The sequence below is a fragment of the Emydura macquarii genome, unplaced genomic scaffold (genome assembly GCF_026122565.2).
Source record: "Emydura macquarii macquarii isolate MOO-44397 ecotype Brisbane River unplaced genomic scaffold, CSIRO-AGI_Emac_v2 contig_2994, whole genome shotgun sequence".
Taxonomy (NCBI): Eukaryota; Metazoa; Chordata; order Testudines; family Chelidae; genus Emydura; species Emydura macquarii.
In genome coordinates, this window is record NW_027133131.1 from 702,668 (window position 1) to 723,633 (window position 20,966).

General features: G+C 47.7%; 2 protein-coding genes across 4 annotated transcripts in view; both read right to left on the bottom strand.

Annotated features, from left to right (window-relative positions):
- Nucleotides 1-447: 447 nt before the first annotated feature.
- TMDD1 (transmembrane and death domain 1) lies at nucleotides 448-1,332 on the bottom strand. Its single transcript, XM_067529826.1, has one exon. The coding sequence runs from the start codon at nucleotides 1,330-1,332 to the stop codon at nucleotides 448-450; it is 885 nt and encodes a 294-aa protein (XP_067385927.1).
- A 14,973-nt stretch (nucleotides 1,333-16,305) lies between these two features.
- The window catches only part of FIGNL2 (fidgetin like 2), a 44,930-nt gene continuing 40,269 nt past the window's right edge, over nucleotides 16,306-20,966 (bottom strand). For all 3 annotated transcript variants that reach the window (XM_067529817.1, XM_067529816.1, XM_067529815.1), the window contains 2 exons: nucleotides 18,045-20,200; nucleotides 16,306-17,053 (listed from right to left, as the gene is read on the bottom strand). In XM_067529817.1, coding sequence (XP_067385918.1) covers nucleotides 17,030-17,053; nucleotides 18,045-20,189 — 2,169 coding nt within the window. In that variant the 5' untranslated portion in view covers nucleotides 20,190-20,200 and the 3' untranslated portion in view covers nucleotides 16,306-17,029. The remainder of the gene's footprint in view (nucleotides 17,054-18,044; nucleotides 20,201-20,966) is intronic.

Consider the following 20,966-nt stretch of genomic DNA (forward strand, 5'->3'; position numbering starts at 1 on the left):
ACATGTAAATGAACCTAAGCAACCCCTATATAAGTCTTTTGTATCTGGTAGCCAGGTGAAGTACATTTGCCCAGCATCCAGACATGCTGCTTGACTTCCCTATAGCCACCTGGGTTTTCCCTATGGCTATAGTATTCCCCATAGCTGTGGTTATGTGATTGTGTGTGTGTCACAATTAAAGCTGCATCCGATCCAACTTTAAAATGTAGCAGTGTGACTTTATTTTTCCTCGACACAAGGTTAGCTCATGCTCTGCAGCAGGAAGATTTAAGTCTTTGGAAGTTCTCAAAAAAATAGCAGGGGAAAGCAGGCTTTGAAGTCTAAAGCCACTTTGCAATCTCAACCCATTGCACACAAACCAAACCAAACCCCTGGAATTGATTCCATAAATGGAACATTTTACTGGTGCTGCCCCACGGAGCCATTGATGGAAGTTTCAGACTCAAATTAAGGCTCTCCTTCAAAGCTGGTGTCATCGGAAGCTTCCCCATCCTGGCTGTCCCCTAAATCTTCATCTGAGATCAAGGCATAGTTGAGCTCACACTCCAAGGGGTTGTGAGCAGCATGCTGAGGCAGGGGCCCTGGGTTAGGATGAGAAATCTCCATAGAGTCTCGGTTCAAGGTCCAGAGAAAGGAGTAAATAGCAAGAGCCATGAGGACAAAAGAGGTTAAAAACCCTCCGATGAAGCCAGAAGCCACTGGACTGATCCATTCAAAGAGGCTCCTGTTGTATGGACGGATTGGTTTTCTTTCAATGATGAGGTCGATGTCACCCCAGCCTTCCTGCATTAATCCGCTCCCCCGTCGGGATCTCCCGCCAGCTCGCCCAGCTTGGCTGTGCTGGCTTCTCTCTCCATATTTCTCCTCCTCCTCCAACAGCAGCGAGGAGGTCAGATGTTCCACCCTCTTGTGATATTCTTCCACATTCTTCTTCAGCTCGAGGTTCTTGTCCTGGTTCAAGTTCTTGCCCAGCTCCTGGGAGACGTCAGGGCGCCCGATCCGGCGGAGAGCTCGGGAGAGACGGTCCCAGTACATTGCATCTCCTTCTGCCTCGAGCCATTGGGACAGGACCTGTCTGCACTGCGCTGCGCTGCCGATGTCTCGCCGGCGGCGGGAGCGGATTGGGTTCTTTTCCTCAGACAGTCTCTCCAGCTCCTCCTCCACATTCTCCTCAGGGCCGGTGATCTGAGTGTAGAACTCATGACATTCCTCTGGGGAAAGGAGTGCTGATATGCGGCCCATCATGTGCACGCCTATGTCATCAGCTGCTGTATCTTCACATGAGCCACATGCAACCAACAAGAGCAGTCCGATTCCTACTGTCTCGAACATCATCGAAGAATGAGGAGCACAGCCCTGGACAAAGAATATCAGCACAGGATAAAGAGTTCGAGGGCGACAGCCAGTCAGCATTCTAACGCCGAACTGTAGGTGCCTAAAACAGAGCCGGCCACCTCCTCCCACACACAAAGTTGGGGGTGCTGCCACCCTTGCTCCCAATTGCCCCGTCATTAGCACACTCAGCCAGGATGTGTTCTGCCTGTGGAGCAAGGACTTCAACTCATCTCCCAGGTGAGTTTCTTCACTGCTGCGCTAGTCACCCACGCTCTCTGACCCAAGGAACATCCCAGTATACTCACCAGTGGAAACTTAGGTGCCAACAAGGTTTGGCACCTGCTGGGCAGGGGTTTTGAGAACCTACATTTTGGATTAAAGTGCCTAAATCTCTTTGCAGATCCAGCCCTGGACTCTGGAGTTTAACAAAAATACATGTTAAAGGACAGTCACTAGGTTACTCATGTAGCCCTTTGATGGGCAAGGTTCTGAGAGCTTTGAAGAGCCTCTGCTTACATGGCCTGTCGTGATCACAGCACAAGCTGGTGGGATGGTATACAAATACTGGCCCCTGGTCCCTAGTGTGAGACAGGTCTCCCAGCCAGGTCCTGGCTCTGTGGGCTTGCTTGCGTGTCCAGATATGTTGATTCAGCCTTGGGGGTGGGGGGGAGAAATGTAAAGCAGTCGAATTAGTAATAAAAATAGTTACCAGATCAGCTCCCTAGGCGGGGGGGACGTGGCTCGCTGTGGAACGTGGAACCTGGCGCGGAAGGCCTGACGTCACAGGGCTGGGTATTCCGACACAGCCTCTGCGGAGGGGAAGAAGAGCTCCGCATCCAAGCGCTCCCCTTGCTTTTGCTGAGTAGCTGTGGAGTTTCGCCATTGCTCAATGGGAGCTGCTGGGTGCTGAGCACTATTGACAATCTGGGTTAGACACACACCACATCCCATTTTCTAGTTCAGCCCGTCAGCTCCCCGCTTTATCCCCATTTCCTCAGAGGCACCATTCCCGTATCAACAGGGCAGTTTAAGCCTTCATGTCCCTGGGTCCTGCTGCCTTCCATACAGAGGCATTTAGGATCATGCATCCTGCATGGCAGCTGTGACCCATTTGGACACAGAGCCGTTTAGAGTGTGTCTGTAACAAGCCCTCAGACTGAGCGCAGCTAACGGATCAGAAATGTCAACAAACTTGGAGCAGGTGTGAAGGTGCTTCCAGTGGTTTTTGGCATGCAAGGTCCATGTCCCCTTAACGAACAGCCCACTAATTAGACAGCTGAACGCCATGTTTGGTGGGCCACCTTTATTCAACTTCTGCAGGATCTCAAGCAGAACACAACCATGTTGCAGAACAGGTCACCAGGTCTGGCCACAGTGCCCTCCTGAGCGGGTTACTTCGAGGGCCTCCCATTTGTGGAGCTTCCTGCTCACTTGTAGCTCTCCCAGCAGAGGAGCAGTCTCCTTTTTGTCCAACTGCCCCTGCTCAGTGCCCCTGCACCTGCAGCACAGCAGCTCTGCACATCCACACACACGTTAGTACTGCTTGCTCCAGAAGTGGAGACAAGACGTTGGCAGGTTGAAGAGTTCTTCCCTCTCACCCCCCAAGGCATACAATAACAGCAGAGAAAGCTCTGTGGTTCTCCCTTTCAGAGCTGGTATAAATCCCAGGAGTCCTCCTTCCCTGTCACCTGCTTTCTGCACCCCACACTCCTTCCCCAGATTGTATGTGCACATGTGTTCCTCTGCTCATTGGCACAGAACAAAAGGGAAGATCTGCAACAGTTGGAGAAAAGCTGCCTTTGAGCCGAGCACTTGCGTGTAGTTTAATGATCCTTAGCCTCAAAGTCATACTGTTTGTGCCACTAGGTGGCAACACAGCTCTAGAAAATAATACTTCTACATCCTCATTCCCAGGATCTGCATCCTCTACAAAATGAGTAATGAATTAGTTGTGGCATGTCTCTGGTGTTTTTAATCAATTTAAATCTTCACTTGTACAGAATTTTGGGTTTTAAGCATTCCTCTCTCTTCCCCCCCCCCCCCTTTATTTCTTTAAATTTTCACAGTTGTGGGAAATTGTGGGGGGAGAAGGCGGAAATCAGAATGATTTAATGACAGGAGATGTTGAGATTCAAAACATTAAAGTTTTATAACAACCATTAAAAACACAAATTGTCAGCATCACATGTAAATATCCTTTTCAAAACTCTAAGAAAATGCTGCTTGAGAACGCACTTTGCCAAATTTTGATTATTGATGGAAATTTGTGTGTGTGGACTCTGAATTCAAATCTTACCGATAAAAATCTAATCCTTCCAAGCCTAATTATATTTTAGAATACTGGATTATAACCTACAGTTAGGTGCTGTAACCTTCGTAAGACCCTTTCTCTGCATACAACATCAGAAGAACAAGAAACACATTCAACCCTCTCATCTTTAGGTATTCTTGTAGGCTTGACTACCATACACACTCTGGTCTTACAAAATATGTACAGAGCCAGATGAGAGAGTCTGTTTGGTTCATAATGTTAGACAAGATTATACAGAATAGGTATGTTTTGTATAACAAAACATTCATAGTTAAGCTCTTCCAAACTGCTTTTTACTTGAGGTTATGTTTGATCAAGGGGAAACATGAATTATAATCACATTGTTTGGCATAGAAACATTCTAAAGAAGAAGAAACAATTCTGCTGATGCATCACCCTATATAACTGACACAGGATCTCTCTAAGGTTTTGCTGACTTTGGGAACACAATCGTCAAAACAAGATTTACAAGTTTCCAGCAGGGTGCATGCTAGCCTAGCAAAAGGTTTCCAAAAACAGGGCACAGATAATAGACAAGAAATAATGCAAAGAAATGATGAAATCCTCACTCCTAGTACCTAGGGAAGCAGAGTGCAGCTCAGATTTTGAGAGACAGCTGATCAGCTGTATTCCACCTCCCAGCTCCCTGTGGGGGCTGCTCTGCCTCTGGGGTATAAACCCTCTGCTCTAGGATATTCTTTGGTGTAGAGGGCCAAAGTAGTTGCAGCAGAAGGATGAACTCCCACCCCCACCCTCTCCCCCTGCTGCCTTATCTCCCCCCGATCCAGATGCAACACTATAGCTTTCCTGGGGGAGAGGGGAGCATGGTTGAGTGGTCTCAACATACTATCAACCTTTTGCTTTGCCAGTTAGTGCCAAATGCGCTGGGGAGATTTAGGACAATAAGGTAGCATCTCCTAGGTCTGGACCACTCAAAGTACAAACTGCAGTGTGAACTCCCAAGCATCCTTGCTTACTACCAGAGATGGGCGAGGAGGTGTTACACCACTCCTTGGTAATAAAAATATACTTCTTGCCACACACATCTGGATATTGATTAATTTACTGGGCCAGATTCTCAGCTGGGGTAAGTCTGTGGAAATCAGTGGGGCCATGCCAGTTTACACCACCTGAAAATCTGGTTCATAAGTTCATGACTGGTTGCCTTTGGCTGGATCATCTCCAAAACAGGCATTAGATTTTCTTAGGGACTGAACAACATTGGAGACAAGTTTTTACCCGAGTCTTTGTCAGACACAAAAATTAAGAAGGGAAACTGCAATCACCTATTATTCCTTTAGCATAGGGGAAATTATTTTTATTAAAGGTGCATTGTGCAATTTGCAACATGTGTACAGAAGGAAACTGTTCCCTACCCTGCCCATGTGATGGTACATGTTGCCAACAAGAGCCTGAGAAGGTAGAGCTGGTATCTGCTAAACGTCGTATGAGAAGAACAGGTATTGTAACACACAAGGAATAAGTGTTCACAGGTTGGTTTGGTCAGTTCTATTGGTCCAGTGTTTCACGTCTCATCAGCTGCAGACAGTGGAACTAGTATAATGTAGGCCTTTCTGCAGCAGTCATACTGGAAACCATCACCACCTGTTAAGGCTGCCAAAGAGTTTCCATTATATGCTTCGTCATCATAGCTCCATTCACCAAGTGCTTTACATACACCTGGAGTGTCTATTGTCAACATTGCCTCCCCAGCTGAAGTAGCTGGGTGCAGTAATACACATTTTACAGATAGGTGCATGGAGGCACGGTGAGCTGTGATTTGCCCTGGGTCACACGGTGAGTCAAGGGCAAGGTCAGGCATAGAACACAGTAGTTCTGTCTTCCCTTCTGTCGCCATTAGACAACACTACCTAAATGAATAGACTTATGAGCCAGTGTAGAAATTCTGCAATTAACCTCTGAAGTTTTGGCTGATACTGGATTTGTGGCTGGAGTGGCCCTTCCATCTCTCCAGCCAGCAGGACTGTGGCCAGCCCACTTCAATCACCTTTCAAAGATGCACCTGAAGCCAGGTACTCCCTCACTCATACTAGGATTTGTTTGCCTGCACTGGCTGCTCTTTGAAGCACACATGGCTTTGAGAGGAATGCCTGGAATTCCTGGGGCAGTTGCTGGAGCTAGTTCTCAGATCCTTTGCAGCAAGAATAGCATCAGAAGATCCACTTCTGCTTTAGGGTTTTGTGTCATGGCATTTGCTGAGGCAGATTCATCCAGTGGTCTCCATGGCACAGGTCAATGGGCAGGTTTTTATGCATATCTAATAATCCTTAGGTCTCCAAAACACTTTTCATCCTCTCAGATCTCAAAACGCTGACAAAGGAGAGTCAGCATCACTATCCTGCTCTTAACAATGTAGAAACGGAGGCTCAGAGAGTGCAAGTGAAATGCCCCAGGCCAATGGAACTCAGGTCTGATCCCTAGCCCTGGATTCATTGGACCACAAGGTTTGCCTGGTGTCAGCATACAGGGTTTAATCTGGAGAGTAGCCTGGGCCAGCTTCCTGGATCCAGACGCCCCAAAACAACACGTGTATTCAAAAAAATCCAGAGCCAAAATTTGTGACCTGGATTAAATACCTAACCCCACAACACCAAGCAGCAGTATATAAATCTCAGTGACTGGATGTCACTGGGGCTCCGCAGCAGTCGGTGACCTGTGACCATTGCTGTAAGAGGCTGGCTAGATGGGGTTTTAATACCTCAGAAAGGCAAACTAGTTAGAAAAGCTGTACTAGGTTTCCAGTACCAAGTTCTTTTTAAGGGCCTGAAACATTAAATAGTATTCCCCTGTATCTTCCCCAACGACCTCAGATCCAGCTTGAATCAGAAGAGGAAATGCCAAGGCACTGTATGAAATAACTGGACATGGGTCCCCAGTATGCAAAGTTCAGACCCAGCATCAAACTTTGGGGAGTAGGGGATAGAAAAGGATTTCAGAGCCAAGGTCTGGGTTCAGATCCAATAACTGGCTACCTGCTGAGCTTGTTTTATGGTCCCATCTTGGGGAGGTGCACATACTCAGCACCTCTCAGGATCAGGCCTTTCGACGCTTTTTCTGAGGAGTTTAGCCGTCTCTGTCTGCCCTCCTGCATGGCAGACTGAGGATTTCCTGTCTGTGTGAAAGGAACACACCTTCCTGTTATCCTGCTATGTACTATCACACACACAGGGACTGTGTTTCAGTATGGAAACCCTTTTTAGCTACTGCCTGGCTGTGGAATGAAAACAAACATTCCCTGGTTGCAGCTGAGCAGGGAGGCCCCTGAAATCCTATATTCACTCCCTGCATTTCATTCATATCACTGTCAAGAGATTACCAAGGAGGGGGATAGGAAAGTGACACAAAAACTATGCATCTGTCCCAGCATGAGTACCAAGGGGATTGGGGTCAAATTAGATCTGAGAGCTTCAAACAGCAGCATTTGGATTTTAAAACACACCCACTAAAATTCACACTCAAAGCAGAAGAGGTTTTCAGGAAACCTCTGCACCAAAGTCGTCCTCTGCAGGGGGGACACAACCTGCTTCCTACTTTCTGCTGAATGTGTAAACGCTGCAGACTCGCTCTAACAGAGTTTATTAATTATTACAGTAGCCCCAATGTAGGATCAAAGTCTTACTGTGCTAGGCACTATACACATTTGTAACAAAGAGAGCTGATGCCCGAAAAAGCTTCCATTCTAAGGATGAGGCAAGACACTCTACACACTCTTGGCCCCAGCAAGATATTTATCTGAATTAATTTTGGGTCACACCTTATATTAAAGTTCAATTTAAATGTGGTTTTAAAGGGTTAATACATGGATTAGTAGATATTATAAACTATAAGTAGATGATTATAAGCAACCTACTGGATTCTATAACCATTGATTATTCATTACAATATCCATTAGTCATTTATTAACCCCTTATGAACTATTTATCAAATGGAACCTTAACATAAAGTATGACTGAATTTTGAATCCTGCCTGTTACATTCAGATAATTGAGATACTTAATACTGTCCTTAGCACTTAGTTCAGGAATAATCCTTCAGGGTAGGCAAGTTATTTTTATTGGTTGAGAGCTGACACAGTGTGCTCTTCACTGCATGGAGCAGAGGAGCTGAGGAGCACACTATCATGGGGTCAAATCCCGCATGCTTTGCACATGGAGAGTCCCAGTGAAATTATGCAAAGAAAGGAGAGGAGAGGTAACGATATGATGCCAGCATGTTTCTACACTGCAATTAGACACCAGTAGCTGGCCTGTTCTCTCTGAGTCGGGCTAAGGCGCTGTTTAATTGTGGTGTGGATGTTCAGGCTCTGGGACCCTCCCACCTTGCAAAAGGTCCCTGAGCCTGGGCTCCAGCCGAGTATCTGCACCACAGGTAAACAGCCCCTTAGCCCAAGCCCCATGGGCCAGCTGTGGAGTTTTAATTGCAGCGTAGACATACCCAGAGAGGATTAGCTCAGGTCATATAGACCCTGCCCAGATTGTCAATGTCCAGAGGCTTCCAGGCCTGATTTTCATTAGTATCATATTCTCATTAATAAGGCTGTCAAAGGGCTACATCCGGTCCAAGTCTGTTAACACTAATTTGATGGGAAACTCTAATAAAATAGCATGAGGTAATTTCCCCTCCCCCACCTTTGCCTTTTCAGTCTCCGTTATGGACTTTTAATGGACATCGTAAATTCTGTAGGTGCCATTATTAATAGGGATAGCCCACTAATTAAACTTGCCCCTCCTCCATCAACTTTTGAACCTCCACCACCAGCAGCTGCTCAGAGAAACATTTCATTGTTTGTACCTGGAAATACTTTTTCAGCCTTGTAAGAGCCATTGTGTAACATGAGCCTCCCTCCAAATTTCCTGTAAGGGCACTCAAAAGACAGGAGGGATTCGGGTATAGTGGATCAACCCAGCTTGGCTGTAGCAACCCAGGCTGATGCAGTTGCAGGAAACATGTGGTGCTGGGAAGCAAATCAAGATCTCCTGAGGCTCAGATTAGCATCTTAACCAGAAAACCAGCTTCTCTCTCTACAGTACAGTAGTGAGCCTGAATCAAATAGGGGAAATGAGAACTAACACAAGCTTCTGGTTATAAAAGCTCACCTTCAACATCTGGCATTCACCGGCCTCCATGCTAGCAAAATGTTTCTGATTACCAACTGCTCATAGCCTGGCCATTCTCTGGTTCCCTGAGCCATATGTGCTGGCAAATTTATAGGTTTTTCTTCAAATCTCACAAGACCATACATTTGTTTCTGACAGTGGGGAAATGAGAATACAAAGGATCCTCTATCCACAAAACGTCCACAATGCTGCTTGAATAGTAGAGAAGGCACCCAAAACAGAAAGTGCCAGGGGACACAGAAGGCCACAACCTAGGGCTCAACCCAACAGGAAATCACAAGCATCTGTGACATGGCACTCACAGAGATTTACGATCAGATGTTAACAGCAACTGGGACTGAGGGCCTGTCTACACCAGGGTGTAGAGCTACAATATTCTATACAACAACAGTGAATGAAACAAAACTACAGACATTTAAAAAATGACTCAGTACTAAACTCACACACTTACTTGAAATTCATATGGCTTTAATCGGTTAGGTTAAGCTGATTGTGAGAACACACAACACAACTTAAAAAAAAGGAACAGAATTCCATAGACCCAAGATCAATGAGGGCAGCTACCGAACGATAATTTAAAAGTGATATAAAACCCAAAGAAGACAAACATCTGGTGGGAAGCACTAGTACCGAGTCTCATCAAATAAGAATTGGTACTGCTTTAAAAAAATCCCATTTGAGACTGCTCTGTGGAAAGGAATACCAACTACAGAGAAGTTAACAGTCACACCAATGTCACAAAATAATTCAGTGTGAAGATGTAGTTTCAGGTGCATTTGCGCAGTGCTTAGATTAAATGGAGAAGCTCAAAGCCTACCTACACAGAGAAATATAAATATTTTTCAGTATAACTCCCCCTCTCCCCAAAGCTGTTGGGGGAAGCTCCCTGGAACAGAGAAGGTGCAAGGCATTGATTCTATACAGGCATGTCCAGATTCTCTGTAGCAACTCTAAGCAGGAGCTGTCTCCCGCTCCTCTGGCAGTTCGACCACTACCGTTTTAAAATCCCAGCCCATACAGGGCCGTCTCTCCAGAGCTAAGCGACCTTTGAACATGTCAGAGGGGGTGACTCCCAGCCGGTATTTCATGTGGCTTCATTAGACACTTTTTTGTTCCTTACCCCATGTCTGATTTGTCCCCCACCTTCCCTTCCTGATGGGGGAAGAACCTCACCCAACCCTCTGCACCAACACCAGCCCCAGGTGGAGAGAGTCCCACCCACGCAGGTGTTTATACCATAGTCAGCAACTCCTCCTCAGTTCAGATGGGTCCCCTACCACTCCCTGCATGCAGCCAAAAGACCCCTTTTCCCAGGCCCCCCTCACAGATGTTTCACCCCCTAATTGGAATAAGGACCCGCCTCTTGCCAGGCCTTTCCCTATCTCCGGTGGAGGGAGCTTTCACCTAGTGCCCCCAACGCATCCCTTGGTGGAGAGAAGCCCTCCCAGAGCAGAGATTGCCCAGGTCTCCTTGGTCTCCCCCCATCTCTCACCTGCACGTGGACGGGCACACGCTGGTCCCGCTGCAATCAAGATGGAGGAGGGGGTGCAGCCCATCAGGGAACTGGTCTCCAGCTGCAACACAGGCCCGGCCCAGCCCTGGTGCCATGGCAACCGCAGAGCCAGGCCAACTCCGGCTACAGACAGGAGCGGGCAGGCAGCAGCCTGAGGCAGGTGGGCAAAGCACCCCAGTGACTGGGGATGAGGCCTGCCGCCGCCTTTATACCGTACCCATCGCCATGGTAACTGGCAGGCCTCAGTAGCAGTGTCCTGAACCACCTCAGGGCAGTCAGCAAAGCAGGAGGCCCAAAATCCCTTCTCCACAGCCTGAGACCCAGCTCCTGACGCGGGGACAAGCCCCACCTGGGCTGTTCAGTCTGGACTCAGCAAGGCACCCAGCTGCCACCATCCAGCTTCCCAGAGCTGAGGTGGGGCGCGGGAGGATCGCTATCCCTGGAAGAGCTCCCTTCCCAGGCTGTGAAGTTTGCAGTTACTCCTATAAAATCCTGGGGCCAATACGGCGACAAACATCCTGTAAAACCATGAGGGGAACAGCTGCTGTGCTCATCATGCTCCCCCTCAGTGGCAAAGCCAGGGTGGGAGTACCATGGTCCTGAAAGCAGCTAGCAATCTGCATGCGTGCTTACCAGCTCTGCCTCCAGAGCCCGCATCATCTCCTGAGACAGACCCACTATGCACCTTGACGTTCACACAGGACAAAGCTCTGCTTTGGGGAGCTGGGGGTGGGAGGGGTAAGACAGGGGCTGAGCAGAGGATCCCCAAGCCACCCTGCCAGTGCTTCTTACTGTGACTTCCCAAAAGGCAGCATGCACTTTCCTAAAGCAGGTGTGCAGGGTCTCCAGGGGTCTGGACTCACTTCCCAAAGCTGCTCCCTTGTGGTCATCTCATATTCAGGGCATGCTAGTTCCACAGTCCGCTGTGCTGTTGGAAGGAATCAGCTGCTCTCTACCTACACCGGCACCAGTTAAACTGCACACAGGGGTGCAGCGTTAGGGACCAGAGTACTAGGGCTCCTGCTCCAAAAATCAGAGCTAGAGTTTGCCTGCAAAGGACAATCTCCATTAATTGCCAATTACAGGACTCTGTAGCTCTTCAGCCACTAGAGGACAGCACCGTCAAAGCATGTGCAGTGCTTATTCTCTCCAGTAGTGGGTAGTAGCTGTGTAATAAACAGAATTGGGCAAGAAATGGTTTTCCTGTCCTCGGAAAATATTTGAGATTTTGAAAAAATGTCCTGTCCCAAACTGAGATGAAAAGCAATAATCTCAAAAATGTTTGCAAACCGAAAAAACCAAACAAATTCGTTTTGGGTCCACAAACATTTTATTTTGATTAACTTCAAAATGCTTTGTTTTTGACCATTTAATTTATTTATTTTACTATAATTAGCCTAAATTCAAAATGGCTCTTGGCTTTGACATCAGGAAACTCATGTTTTGTTTTTAAAATGTTGAAACAGGACATTTTGACAATCTGAAAACTTTTTTTCAACAGTTTTTCAAGCTGAGAAATTTGTCAAAACCAACCAATTCCCATAAACAATTTCAGATTTGCTGATTCAACATTTTTGATGGGAAAACCTGACCAGTTGTACTAATAGGATATAAATTCCTTGACCATATTCCCATGCCGTTACTCTGAAGATTCCAGATACCACTGAGAACTTTCCAAGAGAGAGCTGATATAATAATAAATTACATGCTTTTACAGCCAAATGTTGTTTTTCATGTAATCTCTTTAATACTGTGTAATACTTTTCTTTTTAAAATACAGTATTTTTTGAGGTAGACCATTACAGTTCAAAAGCATTTTTTTTCAGACATTAATAAGACATGAATTAAATACTTTCATGTACAATATGTTGCAAAATGAGGTAGAAATGGTTACAGAGGATGTACAAAGTCAAATATGATAATAAGAAAAAAGTCTTCAAAAATCCAGTACCACTTTTTGGAGGAAAGGTGGAGGGGAGGGTAAGGAGGAACCTAAAGAGGTACATTTAAAAATATCCCCTAGAGTCAGCTTTCTACAAAGGCGCTCACGATACTATCAAGTGAATGTACAGAAACATATGTACACAGATGAACCCGAAAAAGTTCATGTAAATATCAGAATGTTTGGACATAGCCTCCTCCTGTGATGCCTCATGCAGCAGGAAAGAGAAAGGGTTTGACTATAGTGAAAATAACAAGGGATTCTTTGTTGAGGCTGCTGGACCCAGACCCTTCAGTTCTCTCTGGCTATTCAGCTCAGTTTATGCTGACTGCTGCCACAATCTTGGATCTCCTTAAATCCCAGCATGGACTACAAGTCAGCGAATGTGCTGCTAATTACACCAAAGAGACATTTATATTTATTGGGAGATTTTTACTGATTCCTCAGCTCAGCAAGTGTGGTTATTCCTCTTTTTACAGATGGGCAAACTGAGGCACAGAGTATATCCAAGGTTGTGCAGTAAACCAGTGACAGGCAGGGAATAGAGCTCAGGAGCCTTGGTTCCTTGTTGCCTCTTCTATCTAACAGACAGAAATAAAAATGGTCCCTCTTGTGTAGTACTTCCAATTTCATATAAAGCAAGAAAACAAACATTCAAAACAATTCTTTTTAAAACTGTCTGATTCATGTTATCTTATTGTATTTTAACCAGTCCCCCCAATCTCTCTCAGGTACACACCTTTCTTTTATCAGCTGATCTTAATCAGACCCCACTTAAACCTGGACATACAATTTGTCCCCCGGACATTCAGATCAGCAGTTCGGGGCTCAAATAAAATGTCTGAGGTGCTTGAGTGTCAAGTTGAGAGCCTGACCTTGGCACTGCATCTCCTACATTTAGTGCCCAAGTTTTGAAAACTGGCCCTACACAGTGTAACTGGATAAATTAAAAATTTTTAAATCCACTGCACCTTTTCAATCCTCTCCCTCCTCAGGTTCCCTTGTGAGTAAACTCATCTCTTGGCTTTATTCTTTTTCATGCATAGACCAACCACAAATCCTCTCCCCAAGAGAGCCAGTTCTAGCAATTCTGAATGCTTAATGGAAAATCAGAAAAAGGCTGAGAGGATGGCTGGAACCAGATACCAGCATTAAGAAAATGAGTGGCTAGAGGGTAGATTTCTGCAGCCTACTGCATTTATGGTTGGTCTTTCTTTTTGTGAGCAACTGTTCAATCATTATACATGGAATAGGGCTAGGACCATTTCCAAATCACCAACATACATAGCAGGGAAAGTGCTGGGTCTGGGCAACAACTCCAGGGAATTCCTGGTCAGAGAACATGGAGTGGTTCCTGGCACCTGGGGATTTTTGATTAATACAGAATGCAACAGAATGAAGTCTTGGGGAGACTTCAGCAAGAAGAGTTAGGGTCAGCTATTTCAGGGACCATACCCGGTTTGAGTGGCAATCCCATATTCCAGCAGTGAGTTACCCAGTAAGCACCAGCCTTGGACACATCACTGCATACAGCTCTCGCTAGCTGCCAAGCGCTTTCTGGCTTTTCTTTTCCATGATTTTGAAAGAACAAATGAAGAATCCTAGAAAGGAAAAGGAGAGGCGGCAGCACAAACCAAGACCTGTTTGAAAAGTGTCCTGAGCCTCATCCAGTGTTTTATACTGAACCCTCAGAGATAACGGGAAAAGCTTATTTAATTTGCCTCCTAAATTATACACTCACTTAAGGTTACTTTAATAGCCTTGGCTTCTGCTTTCTCAGTGGTTGACCGCAGCAGCTGCCGGAGAGAGAGGGCTCATCAGTCCCACATTATTCACAGCTTCCGGGTTCTAGAATCCGAGGCGAGGAGGGTGTTCTTTCAAAAGAAAGTAGAGGAAAGACCCTAAGAGAAAATGAGTTTTTAGGCTCTGAGGGAGGAGGAGGAGGAGGAGGATAAAGGAATGGATGAGAGTTGTGAAAAACACTCCAATCCAATCCAGCGCACCTGCCCACACAAAGGACCGTGGCACCTTTCAAGTGGGAAAGCTTGTCAAAGCAAGTACAAGGCAGCAGAAAGCAGCACACTAAAGAACAAATACAGGACAGTAGTATCCCGCTCCAGCTTCTGGGTCAATTTGATTATTGCAAACTGAGACAAAGTTGGAGATCAATACAGAAAGTGGGAAGGACCTGCCTCAACATAAAAGCAACAAAGCCCCCAAGCTCTGTTTGCAATCCTAGTCCAAAGGCTGATCCAGAGTTTATTAAAGTGGATAGGGATCTTGCATTTACTTGAAAGGGCTTTGAATTGGACCCTACATCATTTTAAATAGTTAGTTTGCTTATACAGTAAATCTGCACAAAGCCAAAGAACGCTGGTTGTCACGAGCATGTCCCCACTGTTCTGCTACTTGCTCTGGTCCATCAGAGGCAGAGGTGGTGCAATTAGACTGAGTTCCAATGTGAACCGTTTGAATGCAGATTTCCTTTTTGGGCAGCTCCATGGCCAGTCAGAAATTAAGGATTTCAAGAGTTGGGCCTAGGTCTTGTTATACGTTGTGCAGGGACATAGCACGTTCTCGATGCTAGTGCAAAACCTAGTTCTTTGTAGGGTAAAGGGGGAAAGTTGCCATGCTAGCAGCAGAATCTTCTCATGAGACACATGCGCTCCAAAGTCAGTACAGAGAAGAACTAAGTCCGTTAATAACAGCTCATGCGGTTCCTCATCTCACCGCTGCCCTCCCACTCTCCCTGAGCAGTCAGGGTTCCTGGCTCAAAGACTATAGCGGGCAAAACTTCTCAAGAAATTGGTTCCATCAAATGCGACACCGATGAATCGGTGGGGATAAGGAGCACGATTCCTGTGATGAACACAGAGCCAGGAAAGGAACAAGTGTGGTGCCCTGGCTAGTGTCTCCCAGCTGCCTTCCCCCAACAGAGGAAAATGATCTAATGAAGGGAAAATCTTGCCGTCTCCTTAGAAAGTGTCGAGGGCCCAAACCAGGCTGGTTCCCCCAAAGGGGATGAGAAGACCATGCAAGGGGGCCTGCACCTCAGATGCAGCGCAGTGTACAGCTCTTTCGGGATGTCCTACATGCCATCAAAGGGCATGGGAATCATTGGCAGAAGCAGGAGTGGACTGCACTGGCTCTTGAAAGCCCACAGAATACAGGGGACCACAAAACTGGCTTAAATCCACCTTAACTCCACCCTCCCACATGGGCAGGGATGGAGGTAATTGAGATGCAGGACCAGAGAATCTCCTCATGCCCTTGCTAATCTGCCTCCTCTGTGCCTCTTCCCTGCAAAGCGGCCAGTTCTCAGCGCCAGAAGTTCAAATCTCCAGTGGGCTTTCTGCTGCGAAGTGTTGTTATAGTGTCACAGACGTGCACAAACCATGGGATTAGCCACAGCCCCTGCCCTGCGGAGCCTGTACTCAATGCCAGCAGCAGCACTTCAAGTGCCTGGGGGTTTCACACTTTGTATTTCAAGTGCTTGGCTTCGTTTTTACAGGCTGTATAAATGCACCTCAGGGAGCCAGCCCGGAGCTGAGGTGATGCAAATCTCCAAGCCGGGAAGAAGAACCAGAACAAGCCTTTCCATTGGCTTCAATGGGATTGGGATCAGACCCTTACTTCCTGGATGGTGGCAATGCCACTAGGACAGTGGTACTCAGCCTGAGATTATGAATCCAGGGGTCACAACGGTGCTGCCTTGCCTTCCCATACTGCAAGCTGGGAAATGGTCATCTTCGCTAGATGGAAGGAAGGTGCCAGGATGGAAAAGCCTCTAATCAAGGAGACCAGGCCCCATGTTTTTTCCAACCTACACATGACCCTCAGAGGAATTAAGAACAGCACCAGGAAGACACAAGAGATATTTAGCTTTACCCACCTGCCTTTACTCTCTGCTCCTGTAGTGGTGGGTTTTGAGAGGGCACTGCCTGCAAGGGCCTGAATCCTGAATCTTGTTCTGCGTGGGGCAACATGGCATGCCGAGGACACAACTTGCGGGATCAGGCAGTAAGAAATGGGCTGAGACCTATCAAATTGCACTTGTTTAACTTCAGCTGTTTTTAAAAAATGATTTAGTTAAACTAATGCCAACCTCTAATTTTGGTTTAAAGGCAGCTTATTTTGGTTCAGCTTCTGCCAAATCCTAATGGACTTTGGCTACACTGAAATATGCCTGGTTTAAACAAAAAGATAAGCATCCACACAGGGGTTTGCACTGGTTTAATTAAATGTGTTTAAAATCTCACCTCTCTCCTGTAGACAAGGTCTTAAACGCACAGTGCAGAAGTCTATGCGGATTAAATCTTGATTCTCTAACATAGCTTTTCCTGTCCACACAGGCAAAATAGACCTTGTTACAACATGGCTGGGCCTTGACCACGTGCAAACATGGTTACTTCTGTAGCACAGACAGGTTCCTTAGCTGGGTTACACGAGAGGAAGTGGAGAACACAACAGAAAAACAAGCTTTACAAACCAAGAAGTTGGGAATGTACCCAGTGTGTTTATCCAAAAAGTGGTACTAGCAACAGCTTTTAAACTACGGCACTAACAGTCTCTTTTCCTTGAAGACACTTTACTCCACCAAACACTACAATAACAATGTTTTAAAAAAAATAAAATAAAATTATGGCATAATATATTGTGAAAAGCACCTGAAATACATTCAACTTTCATCTTTGTAACAACTTCAAGTTTTTTTTTCTTTCTTCTTTCTTTCTGTCATCCTTTTTTGGAAGCAAACACATAATGCAGCTTTGTATTGAGTTTGCAAACTCTTAAGATCTTTTTTTTTTCCTTTTCTGTAGAAGATAAAAGAGTTTTTAAAACACATTCGGGTTTGTTTGTTTTTTCTGAGGTAAACTTTTTCCTGAGTAGTTAAAAAGAAAAAACAAAAAAATACTACATACATTACAAAAATAAAAATGAGGTCTAGTATATTAAGCAATCTACATTTTTTTTTTACTCCAAAACCTTCCCTCCCACCTCCCATCTCCCCATGCCATTTATTCCTAATAATAAATTCCTCATGATGGCTTGAAAAGATGTTGATTTTGGGGGGGAACAAGTCCTTAGCATGGCACAATGCAGTATAGAAAAAATGCCCATAGTGCCAAATCCAAAGGGGCTGGTTTTGTTGATGGCTGAAAAATTTCTATTACAAACAACAACAACAACAAAAATCAGGTCTCTGTAAATAGACTAGAGAGCTGTCATATCAAGTAAGAAAAGGCTAAAACCAAATGCATCTCCACCGGGCTGCATCCTTTACACTGCTGGTCTCAAAATGGATGAACGGGAAAGTAGACGAATAATAAATAGATTATCCTGAGTTCAGTGAGCGACTACTTCCAAAAACAAAACAAACACAAAAAAATCAGTCAAGTCTGAAATAAAAAAAGATGTAGATGAATTTGTTTGCGTTTGGATCTTTTCTTAGATCAAGTATTTCACCTTCTGATCAGCTTGGACATAGGAGAAGGACACGGCTTTGCCCCTCCCTCATAGGACACTGACTGAATTCATGGGTGAGCTTTGATTCCATTCTCCACAGCCAGACGAGAGACTCCAGAGCAACAGATCTTAACACACACAAAACAACCCCCCCCCCCAAATCTTCCACTCAGGGGCCAAGTTGGCATGTAAGTGACACCACCACCAGCAACAAAAATGCCACTGGAGTGAGGCTGGGGCCGCACCCACTCCTTCGATGCACTGTCAGCGCCTGGACCCGTACATTTTGTCCCACTCCATATACAAGTCCAGCTCCTTCTGGGAGATGGTGGGACGGACCTTGCAGAAGGCGTTCTCGAAGTCTTTGTAGGAGGTGGGCTGCAGCTGGCCTGGCAGGCTGTGGATTTTGGTGGGGCCGGCCTGCTGACACAGCTGGATGAGCTCACTGCCTGAGTAGCTCTCAGTGTGCTGCACGAGCGAGGCCATCTCCCTTTCGCTGAGGCAGTAGTTCTGCTGGGCCAAGGTGTGGTGGAGGATCTGCCGCCGGGCGATGCTGTCGGGTGGGGAAATGTAGAACCGCTTGGTGAACCTCCTCTGGGAGGCTTCATCCACACTTCTGGGCTGGGTGGTCGTCCCTATGACGACGACGTTCTGCTCGGCTGAGGTAGCTATGTTGTCCAAGTAGGAAAGCAGCTGAGACTTGAGGCTGCTCACCTGGGTAGCTTCTTCACCAGTGCTGGCCAAGAGGAGAGACTCCACCTCGGTGATGAGCACCACCGACGGCTGACGGCAGCTGGCCATGAAGAAGACGGCCTGCAGGATCTTCTCAGCCTCGCTCTTCCACTTGGAAAGCAGGGTCATCCCACTGAGCTTCAGGAAGGTTGATCCCAGCTGGGTGGAGATGCACCTGCTCAGCAGGGTCTTCCCTGCTCCACGAGGCCCAAACAGCAGGATGGTCCTGGGAGGCCGGCTCTCCCCCGTGTAGGCCCCAGGCCTCAGGATAGGCCACACCAGCTCTTCCTCAATGGCGGCTTTGACAGAGACCTGGCCGGCAATGTCCGTCCACTGGACGGGGGGGCTGCAGTCAATGATTTTGTTGTTCACCAGTTCTAGGATCAGAGGGTCCATGTTTTTCAGCTGCTCTTCCACAGGCTGGCCGCTGAACCCCTGTGCCTTGGCCTGCATTCTGTGGGTGAAGGCATGGCCCGGCTCACCACCCGCACGCTCGCCATTGGCAAGGGGAGGGGTGAACTTCTCAAAGCTCTCCCCAGGCCTCAAAGGGGCCTCCCCAGCACCGTACGGCGGGGAGACCAGGCCTTTCATGGGCTGGCTGTTGTACTTCCCTACGTGCTCCTCCAAGGCCACAGTCGTCGCTGCTGCTCCTGAGGGCCTTTTCCCAGCCTTGAAGGGCAGCTGGGTGGTCTCGGTGCTTCGGCTGAAGCCGTTGCCTCTACATTCGCTGTTGTCGGACAGCTGGTATGGCGACTCAGGGGTGGACTTTGGTTGCTCGTAGCTGTATTTCCTGTACCTGCCCTCACCGTCGTCATCCCCGCCGGGGAGATCAAAGGCCTTTCGTTTGAGAGAGCCCCCCGACTCGCTGCTGAGGGGTGGCACCGTGAGGGGGGTCAGGCTGGAGCTCTGGTAGCTGTAACCAGGGATGACAGGGGGCCTGGAGGAGGATGGGGGTGGAGGAATGGGGGTGGGTGCAGCAATGCCCGAGGGCAGGTACGAGGCCGATGGGTGCGGAGGGTGGATGCCCCCGTAGCCAGGCTGAGGCGGGTAGCTGCCTGAAGCGTAGTTGTACATGGGACCCGAGGGGCTGTAGCTGGGGACCAGCGCAGAGGAAGGGTGCGTGGGCTGCAGGAGTCCTGAGCTGTGCAGGGCTGAGGGGTGGGGAGGGGGAAGTGCTGGAGCAGGCTGGCTGCAGTAGCCCGATGGCAGGTAGGTGCCATTGTAGCCTGAGGTATACTCCTGAGACGACCCCAGGCCACTGGAGGTGGTGGCTCCCCCACATGAGTTAGTGGGATAAATGGGGTCGGTGAGGTTGCCAGGGACTACGGGGGAGCTGCCAAGCCCTACAGGCCCGTTTCCTGGGCCAGAAGGAACGACTCCCTTCGAGCCAGACAATCCATCGTGCATGGAGTTCAGGGAATAGGCACCGTCCGAGCCGTGTGACATCGGCCAAGGCTCCACGTCCCCTTTCTGCCCATTGATCGGCCCAAAGGCTCCATCCCCATAGCTGTTCAGCACCGGCCTCTCGTAGGGCGAGTCCAGCACCCCCGAGTACTTCTCCGCATACCTCTTGAGGAGGTTGGAGGCTGTCAGCGCGGAGATGTCATCGTTGGCCCAGGCGTAGTTGAAGCGCTGCCGGCTGCTGTGGTAGAGATCAGACTTGTGGGCTGGGGAGGAGGTGGTGGAGGAGACATCGAGGTGCTGCTCTGGCCACTGGTTCAGGGGCTGGGCATGCTCTGGTGTCCAGTGCATCTTCAACAGAGCTGGGGACAGAGAAACAGAGGCAGAAAGGGTTAAATAAGGTCCCAGAGTGGAGCGGGCCTGCTGAAATGGAGGCAGGTTTCAAAGTAAGCTCAGCTCCTCTTTAGCTACTTACGTGGCTTCCATCCCTGTTGTATCTGAGTACCCTGCAGTCTTTAAAGCAGTGCTATTACGCATTGTAGCGCAAGGCTAAGGGTACGTCTACACTGCACTGGGAAGGCAGGCCTGCGTGACCCAAGCTTGTGGACTCGGTGTTTCCAAGCCTGCATGTGAACACATCTCCACACCACACCGTAAGCCTGGGCTGACAATTGCTGGAGCCGGGTCTCACAGCTGAGCTGCACTACGCAGCCCTTCTCACTCAGGTCTGTGGCCTGACCTGAGTCCATACTGCAAAATGATGGGCTTTGGACATGGGGCCCCAGTGGGACTCAGGCTCTGACTCACTCCCCCCGCAGGTTCCTAGGGCCCAGGTCCTGAGTGCTTGCTGAGCCCAGACAGACTGATGGAAGGCGGGGGCCTGGGCTCAAAGTGCAGTGCCTTGCCCACAGTCACAGTGGGAATTCCACCCAAATCACAGGCCAGCACCTTAGTCACTGCACCATCCTCTCTCATGCAGATAAGCCCCTGTTCAGAAAAGCATCCTTGCTGGATTGGCTTCCCTGTGGGAGAGTTTCTATCCTTAATACAGTTTTTCCCCTATGACTGCGAGGAGGGGAATCTGTTTTCAAACTGAATCACCATTCAAGACAAAACTGTTTCAGTTAC